Genomic DNA, 10,710 nt, shown 5'->3' with positions numbered 1-10,710 from the left:
CCGGCGGCAGCGGCGGCGGCTGCTGCGGCGGGGGTAGCCCGGCCCTCAAGGAGTTACGGTGCAGAAGCGCGATCGATGACTTCATGGCCCTCCCCGGGCCCGTTTCACAATCCGCTGCTAATGGGGCGAGCGGTCCCACCGCGCTCTGCTGCGAACACCACTCCCCCACCGTGTTCTCATGCTGGATTTTCCCAGGCCGTGAATAATCTCGAAGCCCCCCTCGATAAATACACGTTCAGGGATGCCCGGAGTTCATTCAATCCGCCAGCCTCACCGACGAGAAGGGGCCGGGGCCGGAGCCGAGGAGCCGCACCATGAAGTTTCCCCAGGGCTGTGGCTGTGACTGTGACCGTACCGGCCGCCGCCGGCCGCCCGCCCTCCGCTCCGCCGCCGCCCTGCCGCTGCTGCTCCTCCTGCTGCTGCCGCGGGCCGCCGCCGTCCCGCTGCCCGCCGCCGACTCTTCGGGGGAGGCCGAGCTGGAGGAGGCGGCGGTGCGGCGGGCGGCGCTGCCCGACTGCGTGCCGCTGGCCCGGCTGCTGCACACCCAGGCGGCCCAGCTGCTGGAGGAGGTGGGTAGGGGGCGGCCCGGGGGGGGGTCTCACGTACACACACTCACCCGGCCCGGGGGTGGCTGCCTCCCGCCAGGGTGCGATGAAAAACTCTCTCCCCAGATGTGCGAGAAGTTTACCGTCTGTGAGAACAGCATGGAAATGCTCATGCAGAACAACCTCAACCTCCCCAAGCTGACAGAGGAAGATGGGTGTCTGCTCGCCGGCTTCAATGAGGCAAGGAACCGCTCTCCTTTCTGGTCTAATCCTATATACTTGGGGCAATTTTTGCCTGCTCCAAAAAACTGCATAGGTCGACCTAAACATTTGTGTCAGCTCCAGCTGGGTTTGACGTGGCACAGACCTCCATGCCCTCTATAAGCATCATCCCCTTACCTGCTCTGTATGCGCGACCAAGGCATTTCTGAGCTGTAAGTGACTTTCTCACCTTTCTCTGATTTCAGGATAAATGCTTGAAGAAAATCTCCAGCGGGCTTTATACATTTCAGCCATACCTTAAATACATACAAGAAACTTTTACTAGTGAAAAGCAAAATGTTGAATTGCTGTGCCGTTCTACATTGCGCCTGGCACGTAACATAAGGCAGATGGTGAGTTGGTTTTACATTCATTCTGCTAATTGTTATGGCTTAGCACTGATGTGTAGTCAGAGAAACAGGATGGTATGTGAAGTTTAACATTTCCAGTTTTCATTTCTCTCAGCAGAAACAGGTAATGGTTCCTTATGCTCAGATAATTACCCTTATGACTAACTTAGAGGTTGTACAAGGTTTTGTTTTCTTTTCTTAAAGAAGCAACTCTTCTTCCTACTTTCTATTGTTGCTTCCAACTTCCTAACCAACAATTAAACAGGTCGTTGTTTTAAGAACAAATACATTAATGCTGTGTGGCTGATAGAAATAAGATTTCTCAGGGAGCATGTTCCTGATTGTTGAACTGCAGTTCAGTCCAAGCCTTCTAATATTGCAGTCCCCTGAGAAGTAGAAATAAGTAACTTCTTAAAAAAACCTACATAAATAAAAGCAAATACATTTTTACAGTATTATTAATCTTTAAAACTGTCCAAAACAAACTTTTAAGCCAAGCTGTAGCTTAAAAAATCAAGGAAGACAGTTAAATTTGGAACATAAGTTAATAACCTGACTAAATAAAAGGTGCTGCCTATTGAAAAGCACACATTTTGCTTGTAATCGTCATAAAAAAAAAAATCTTTCTTTTAAAATACCAGATTCACTTTTGAGTTGGTAAACTAAATTTCTGACAGTCATTTTCTATGTTTTGGAGAGCTCTGAAAGATCACACTTCAAAAATTCACTCCATTCCTGCAGTTCTTACTCATGTTAATAACCCTTAACATGAATACTTCCTTTGTTATCAGGGAAACTATTTGCCTGAGTAAGAACCACCCAGGTGAGTAAGGACTGCAGAATTAAGAGCTGCAGAAATCTCAGGGCATTATTTCCTTCAAGTATTTTTTGGCGTCCGAAAAGTCCATTGTGTGTTTGTTATACCTTTCCTAACATATTTATTTATGCCCATCATTCTTTAAGTGAAAGGGAGCTGAACTGCTTTTTTCACACTGTACTAGCTAAGAAGAATAGTCCCGTCATAAGACGGCAACCGATCACTGGCTTCCAAATTGTTGTATTAGTTTGCAGAAAGTTTGTTTCCTAACTAGAGGAGACTAGCTTTTTTGGGAAAATTAGTAGGATCGAGATAATTGGAACAGGCAGAATTAAACACAGTGATTAAAAGCAAAACCTGTAATTGTAAAGAGTTTTTGAGAAAGAGAGGAGTCTTGATCTCCAGGTTGGCAATTTTTCTTTACAAGAGCAGTCTATCTGCTATTTAAGGCAAGGAGAGCAAGGACAGAATCTGTCACTTGCGGTCAGGTAAATCCATCAGCACAATACCTGTCTGGATATCCAGATACAAACTTGTACAGTGTGCAAGAGGGAGTTGGATATACCAGTAACCGGAGGTGTGATCGGAATCCACTTCCAAGTAGTCTAGACAGAAAGAATATTCATATCTTACTGAACTTCACCAAAACCAGATGTTCCAGAAGGAAGCACATGTCCTTTTGTCACTTGTTAAAGGGTAGTAGAGACCCTAAAACCAGGAAGAAGCAGATAGGTTACTGTTAAGACTTCTAGACCTCAAATCATCTAAAACAGCTCTGTGATTTGGGTGAGTAACTCCCATTTTCAGAAGTTGCCTACCCACTTCACAGCACAAGCTCTTAAAAGGCACTTGGGTAGCAGGTGCCTGGTGCTGCCAGTCAGCATTAGGTACACGGCTCCTTTTACTCATCTCACAGTTAAGATCCCACGCATCAGCAAGAGCTGGTGACAGTCTCCCACGTGCCTAAATACCTGGAAAGTAAGAATTAAGCAGCTAAACAAGTTTGACATCTTTGGAAACTGTTCATCTACTACAAAATGTGAGAGTACTCCAATGTCATCTAATTAACTTATGACTCAGGATGTAGCAGCCAGTACAGGTTAGGACAAACGATTCGCATCTTCCCACCTAACCACTCCATCAGAGGATAGCAGGAGAGCTGCATCAAGCTGTTCTGCGCAGCGTGTCGGACTGCGACGCCAGACGTTGCATTCAAGCCAGAACAGCATAGATCAGACGAGACCCTCCGATTCTTCCGCAGTAATCGTAGCGGGCGCCACGTACCACAAACCCCACCGTAGAAGTAGGGCTGTAGGAAGCCCAGGTCGTCCGCAGTAGAGAAAGGGTGGATACGCAGCTGGTCTGGAACAGATTATAGATGTAAGCTGATGTTCTCCACCAAGCTCAATTACAATGTTTTAACTGGGGCACCTCAATATTGTCTTTTTCACAGGTGATCAATCCCGATGAAGTGATCATCCCAGACTCAGCTACCCAGGAATCCCTCCGCGCAAAGCTGAAGTCCGACAAGACCTGGATAGAGAAAATCACCATCCACCTCATCCTCCGAGACTATACTTCGTTTATGGAGAAAACCGTGAGGGCCATTCGCTATTTGAAAAATACCAGGAGTTTCAGTGTCTGAATGTTTTAATTCAGGCACAATCCTTTGTCACAAATCTGTCATGTGGCAGATGACAGTGTTGTTCTATTTTAAGAACCAGAAATAGTAATAATGATTTGCATTTATATACATTCTCATTTCCTTCTGGGAACCTATTTATTGTATTTAAAATATTTATTTGTAATGTTTCCTATTTATACTTTTCATACTTAATTAGAAATGAAATATGTCCTTTGTTTAAATTATTTCTCATTTTTAAAAAGGATATATTTTATTTCCTTTCTAGTGGCACTATTCAGAATATCAACTTATTTAACATGTATTCAACAAAAAAATAGTTTCAGAAGCCAGAAAAACTGTTGTATAACTTATGCTTTTAAAATATTTGAGATGGTATTTATGACTTTTTTATATTTTTAGAACAAATAAAAGCTGATTTAAAAAAAACAACTGTATTACCTGTTTGAACTTTAAATAAGACTAAGGAACTCTAATGTATGCAATTTTTAATACCTACAATTATCAAAATAATCACTTTCAAGACTTTAAACTTTATCTGTATCATTAGGTCAGTTATCCGCATAGCGCATCCATACACACATACACAGACAGCTTCATCAACACATAACTCTTAAAAGGGGATACGAAGGAACTAGATGCACTGAACACGGCACTGAACAGACACAATAAAGCATCATCACTCTTGAGAAACAAATGAACAATGAGTCCCCTGTATTTAATAAGGAACACTCCGTAAAATTGTAATTGTTTGTAAGCATCTGCTTACAAGTCAAGGAATCTTTTAAACAAAATTATAAGATAGCACATTAATGGCTTTGACACGAATACCATCATCTGATTAGACTTACTGCTGTCATCCAAGGGACTTTTCCAAGTTTGATTAAACGTCTTACCACCCCCCCCATTAGGTTCTTTCCTTAGGTGATATACATCAACATATTGCTGCTGAGATATCAATGACCATTGATGACCTAATGCATTTGTCTTTTGTCATTTACATTCCACTAGCATGGACAGGCCGCATAACATGAATGCATATTCTTGAATACTGTAGAGAGAAAAAAAAAAAAAACAAAAACCAAAACAGGTCCTCAGCCTCAGTACCAAACCTCTGAAACATTCCTTGGCTGTATGTATCATCCACTTCCTTGTGGATGTGCAGGCACCTCCTATACCCAAACTCAGAGGAATTCGCAGCACACAAAGGATGCAAGCAGCAGGAGCCCCTGAGCTTTGTCCCTACAAGTGGTGGAACATTAATTACCCTCTCTCTTTCATGAGGCACAGTGGTGCAGATGAGGAGATGAAAGGCAAGCCCTGGAATGTGGATAAGGATGTCAGTAAATTCTCCTCTTCCTCTGAGCGATGTGATCATCCACACAACGCATTCCACCGCTGGGGATACCAAAACAGTGACCAGTCCACCCAGAGCCCACATCTCAGAGACTCAAAACAAAACACACCACTTCTTTGCCCAATATGGTAAAACCAACATCATGAGTTGTGCAACATCTCAAGAAGGAATGAGGAGACCTCAAGGTGGTCACTTTCAAGATGTGGTGAAGGGGTTTTTCCTCTCTGCGCAGAAGATCCTGCTTTAGCTGTCCTGCCATGTGCCCTAGGAGACATAGGAAAGCCTAGTTTGGCTTTTTCACAGCTTACCTTCACAGAGATTTTCTCTGTGGCCATTTGGTTAGAGCCCATTCTGGCCTTTATTACGCCCATAATAGCTACAAGACCCAAATGCAGATCCCGCATCGGACCTTTTAAGGACTTTATTATTACTATGTGAGAACAGTGTGTGTGAGGGAAGACAGACCAACTGACCAAAAAAAAAAAAAAAGGCATCTTCTGGTCTCACCTCTCCCAGTAGTGGGTGGCTGCCTGAGATCACCATCAGTTACTGTGTACACTGCAGCTACACTAACTCACACTGATTTTCTCCTTGAATGCCAGGAAGCATCTAAGATACGGGATACGGAAATCTTGTGCAATTGATAGACAAGCGCCCACACTTCCCACTGGCACCCCTCAGATGGTGGCCACCCCAGGCTGTCCGCAATTCTAGTAAAGATGTAAACGCTACTACATTTTAGGATGTAGATGATGAGCAAAGATTACCGCTTGCTGAGTGGGGAGGTCAACTTTCAAGTCCTTCCTGGAGTGAAGGGTATCACTGATGCTGCCATCATTTTACCTGCAGCTCCTCCACAGCCACCCGCAATTCTCAGGGTACTTCAACGCTGCAGGTGCCTTGCTGGCCACCGTTTTGCTGTCACTGTGCCACCGATGCCTTGCTGGCCACAGGATAAGCACCACTTGCTGAAATCCACACGCACTGGGGCTTGTGGCACACGAAGACTTGCAGCGGGGAATTCATATGTAAGTCAGAGAACTAAACACCGTTAAGCATGTTATGTGGCCTCTCAAATAACCAACTTATTGCCCTTCATCCAGTTTGCTGCGTAGAAAGTATTTTACAACATCAACACACACAGACACTTTAGTTGGCAGACCAGCGCAAACATATAAAAAACCAGAACGATAGTAAAACTGTTCCTAACTCTCATAAATCAATCCTCAAAAATAACTGTGCTACTTTTAGCAACAACGAAATACCTCAACCCTTCTATTGAAGAGAGCTCCTCCTCACTGACAGCTAACTCACTGAGCAAGGAAAAAAAAAAAAAAAAAAACCCCAAAAAACCCCAAAACACCAAACCCCAAAAGACCTAGTAATATTTGCCTATAAAAACTAGAAAACTACCCAGCAAAGAAGTGTTTTGGCTGCTGCTGTACAGGACCAGTCTCTCCCTGCAGATCCCAGCTGGCTCTTCCCCATTTTCCCCACTGCATCCCTACTCGTTAACCTCACATAGAGATTTTGGAATGCTCAATGGATTACTAACTCCCTTCATCCTGGATTTGCTTTCCCAATGCAGGAAGAGGGTAAAGCTACGTTAAAAAGCATGCACACAGTCTACAGCATGCAAGAAAAAGCTCACGGTCTTAAAAGAGCGTTAAAGATGAGAAACAAAGTATTCCTCACTGCTGTGGATATCGCACTAAAATGCTAGATGAGAGAAAAAAAAAGACAAAATGCAACCTAATGCTAATTTGTAATGCAAAATTACTTTTTTTTGCAATGACAGTTTCTGAAGTATAATTTTTCTATTTTTTAACCATACTTTTTCCTCAGATGTGCAAGAAACTTAAAAAAAAAATATCCCACCAAAAAAATCATTCCAGCCTGATCCACTTTCCAAGTTGCAGTACCATCCCCTGCCCAGTAAGCCTATGTACTGATGTAAATGCTGAATTTTGGCAGAAAGAACAACTACTTGAAAGAGACAATTTGCATCTCTAGTATCTTCAGAGAGTTTATTAATGGCTGATGGCAAGTGAGGCTAGCAAAAACAGAGCTGATACTACAAGAGATGGAAGAGTTTATGCCACCAGCGAAGCAAGGGGAGCAGTAATTAGCCATTAGGTTGGCTTAGCTTGATGGGAAACTTCCCCCTAAGTTTGGCCCTGTATTTGTGATTAATAATCTTTTCCGCATTCAATTTAAAAGATAAAATGGTGGAAAGGTAAGTATACAATAGCATACATCAAAATCAGATCCTAATGGTCAAGAAGTGCTGCCAAATATAATATATATTACTGCAAACCCTGTGATGTTGGGTGAAAAGCTTTCTGTAAACCCTTGCTTCTCGAGCTGAATGATAACAATTTCTGCGCTCTCTCAGTGAATTTCTTTCTTCTTCTGGATAAGAGGAAAACCAAAACCCACCCCTTACGCCCAGAAAATGCAATCTCTGCAGGCTCCAACACTGCAATACCATTTCGTCCCTGAACTCTTCAGAAAATCAACTAATTTCTGCAATCTAAACATATTTAACCATATCTCTATATACTTTCAAGACTCATCAGATAACACACTACAGAAATTTTGCAATCTGAACTTCTACTCAGTGACATGAATCTAAAAAGATTCAATCTTTCATGATAAAAAAACCCTAGTTTTAAAAAAATTAAACATTAATCTTCAAATTCAGAAAACTGATATTTGATTTCCCTGCCATACTTACTTTTGACAGTGCTTACCTAACACAGTATTTTGAAGATTTTATTCTGTTTCACCTGTACCGAGTGGAAAATGCTGACTGGTTTCAGTAACAGCAAATGTATTTATGATTAGTTGTTTCTTTATCCCTTTGAACTTCGGTATTAACAGATACAGTTCCACATTCTGTACCACATAAATAGGGACAATATGACGTATAAGCAAATCATATTAACAGTTTTATTACCCAAGAGAATCACTTAGAGCTGTTACACACACACAGAGAAGTAAAATCACCTCGGGAAAGCTCAAAAGTCCTGTCCTCAGCTCAAAACAGAAAAAACACCCACCACGCCATCACCACTGCACAGCAAGTCCTTGTCTCCTCTTCCACTTCTAGTAACAATTTGGGGAGAGACGTAGAGGGAAAAGGGATCATATATTGACAATGCCTGCGGATCCCACATTAGCACATGCTAACAGTGAAGTTCAAAGAGGTCTCTCAAATTGTGAGACCTATACCCCTCCTAATCATATAGCACAGTGACCTGGGGCAGAGCTATAAACAAAAATGGAACTTATTAGAAGACAGAGCATTTGGGGTGAAGGCAGATGTACAGGCAACCTTCCAGTCTGGCTGGAAAGAGACTGCTTCAGGTTGCACTCTCACAAATTGCACCACTTGGGGGGGGTCTCTATGGGAACAAAGTGGATCCTGAGAAACAGAATTGGAACATAACTGGAAATCCAGGCTTATCTCACTTCCCAGGCTAATAACTGCTCCCTGCTTTGCAGCTGCTCCAACTTCTTATTTTTTGGTAGAAACTTGGAAATGATTTCTTCATCAGAATAAAGTATGAGAGCAAACACCTTTTTCCACTTGGCAGAAAAGCATCCCCTCTGCCTTAGCCATCCTCAAATCCTGAATTAACATAAGCATAACCTAGAAACAATGTGTGTAACCCACAGGCTTAACCAAGAAACAGCTATTGCACTGCACACCATCATGGAAAAGTATTTAGAAATTGCAATTAAGTAGTCACTTGTAAAAACTAAATTAGTCATATGCATTTAACCAGGATGTGGTCTCTGCTCCTGTGGTGAGAACAGATGTAATGAGCTTTTATTTCCAAATATATCATCAGTATCATCATAGCTTAAATTCCAAGTCTGTAATGAAATATTTCCAAAAATATCCAGGGTATATAGTTTATTTTAGCAATTTTTTTCCTGATAAAAACCAACATATTAGATCCCTGTTTCGCTTACAACACAATGCAATAAAAATACATCTTAAGAAGCACTTTGTCATCTACAGCTATTTTGTAAGACAGCTCTACAAAGAAGCAAAGCATGTGTTTTATAGACTGCAACACAGGGGCCTGTTGTGACAAAATTACGAACATTGCATTGGCCTGCAGAGTTTACATGTTTGAAAGCTATAGGTTTACGTTAATGTGTATTTTGCTGATGAATTAATTCAGGAAAAAAAAGCACATACCCTCTGCTTTATAACTGTGACGAGATACAGTATGCTGACTTCATACTACCCGTGTCTACACCAGGAATTTGTAGCAGAATTAAATACTTGTTCCAAATTTCCTATCAGCTTCATTTACCTCACAACTGGACAGGCCTTCAAGAGGTTTTGGAGCAAAAAGATAGGTTCCTTTGTAGATTAACTTATTAAGAACAAATTTATACTGAAAGACAGATATCTCCCGGCCCCCCGCCCCTCCTGCTTAGCAGCCCAACTTTTCCACACTCTACTATCTTCTCCGACATGGACGTCTGTCTTTTTCTCACTTCTTACCTGATATTCACCTTTAACCCTGTCTGGTTTTCCTACTCATTCTTCTTCTGACTGATCTCCTTGTCTTTATTCTCTTTTCAAGACCCTAACTTTCTCCCATCCTCCCTTTTAGCACGATCCCTTTGTCCGCCTTTGCACTGTTTGCTATGCCCACACCCGAGGGCAGCTCCTCAGAGCCCAGCTTGCAGGAGATGCTTGGCTAAAGGGGCTGTCACAACTGAGGGCTAGAGAGGTGCTGTCCACCACAACTACCCAGTGGTACCAGGTCATAACTAATCTTCTGACTCCAGCTGGATATAGTGATGGGTGAAGCAGTTTTAAGAAAGAAGTGATAGAAAATAAATAAATGGTTTTTGAATGGTAAACCACCAGCAGCTGTTGTGGTCAGTGTCCCAGTGAACAAGATATTCAGAAGACAGAATACCATATTGCTCCTTGGCCATCAGAACCTCCTGACGCAGGACTGCATCACAACCCCCGCTACAGGAAAAGAATCCTTATTTGGCTGCAGAAGGCACCGAATCACTTGAAAGAGATCAATATGGTCAAGCACGGGAGCTCATGTTCGTTCTTCAAGGGTTCCCAACTGACATTAAAATAAAACTTTCTCAAGTTTTACTGGGAGAAAGATGAAAAAGCAAGAATTAAAGATTAAAACACTCAAAATAAGTAACACCTAACTGTCCCTAGCCCACAGCCCTGACAAACATGAGAGTCCCTCCACTTTAGTCCAGAGACCTGCTCTTTTCCCCTACCAAAAAAAAAAAGTCTTGATAAAAACCCAGCATATTTGCTGAAGTTATTTTAGGGAATTAAGATTGTTCAGAGGAATCTGTTTAACGCAAAACTTCACAGAGCACTGATCTGCTCTTATAAACACATCTAAATTTTGTGAAAATGACAATAACTGCAAAGAAATTTCAAGACATTGCTACCAAAGATTCCTTCATTTTTAAACTTGGAAAAAAAATTTCTCCAATTCTGTTTTTTGCTACAATTAATTACCAAGACTTATGATTAATGCTTATTCTGCTTTTTTCAGGGGGGAAGAAAAAAAAAGTATTTAAGGACTTTCATCTTTTAGTTACAGAGCGCGCGCTATATTGAATGAAACACTGTCAGTTTGTACTAATGAAAAATGTTATACTACACACTGGCATTCAATTTAACTTGACCTGAATGTATCATGAAAGACATTTTTTCTTTAATTTGA

The 10,710-nt window shown here is 41.9% G+C and overlaps 1 protein-coding gene across 1 annotated transcript; it reads left to right on the top strand.

Moving 5' to 3' along the window:
* The first annotated feature begins 273 nt into the window (after nucleotides 1-273).
* Nucleotides 274-6,308, top strand: IL6 (interleukin 6). Its single transcript, XM_054817369.1, has 4 exons — nucleotides 274-569; nucleotides 672-785; nucleotides 1,013-1,159; nucleotides 3,427-6,308. The coding sequence occupies exons 1-4, from the start codon at nucleotides 315-317 to the stop codon at nucleotides 3,616-3,618; spliced, it is 708 nt and encodes a 235-aa protein (XP_054673344.1). The 5' UTR covers nucleotides 274-314; the 3' UTR covers nucleotides 3,619-6,308.
* The last annotated feature ends 4,402 nt before the right edge of the window (nucleotides 6,309-10,710 follow it).

The sequence above is a fragment of the Grus americana genome, chromosome 2, assembly GCF_028858705.1.
Source record: "Grus americana isolate bGruAme1 chromosome 2, bGruAme1.mat, whole genome shotgun sequence".
Classification (NCBI taxonomy): domain Eukaryota; kingdom Metazoa; phylum Chordata; class Aves; order Gruiformes; family Gruidae; genus Grus; species Grus americana.
The sequence above is the reverse complement of the archived record's forward strand: the minus strand, read 5'-3'. Positions and strand labels throughout refer to the sequence as shown.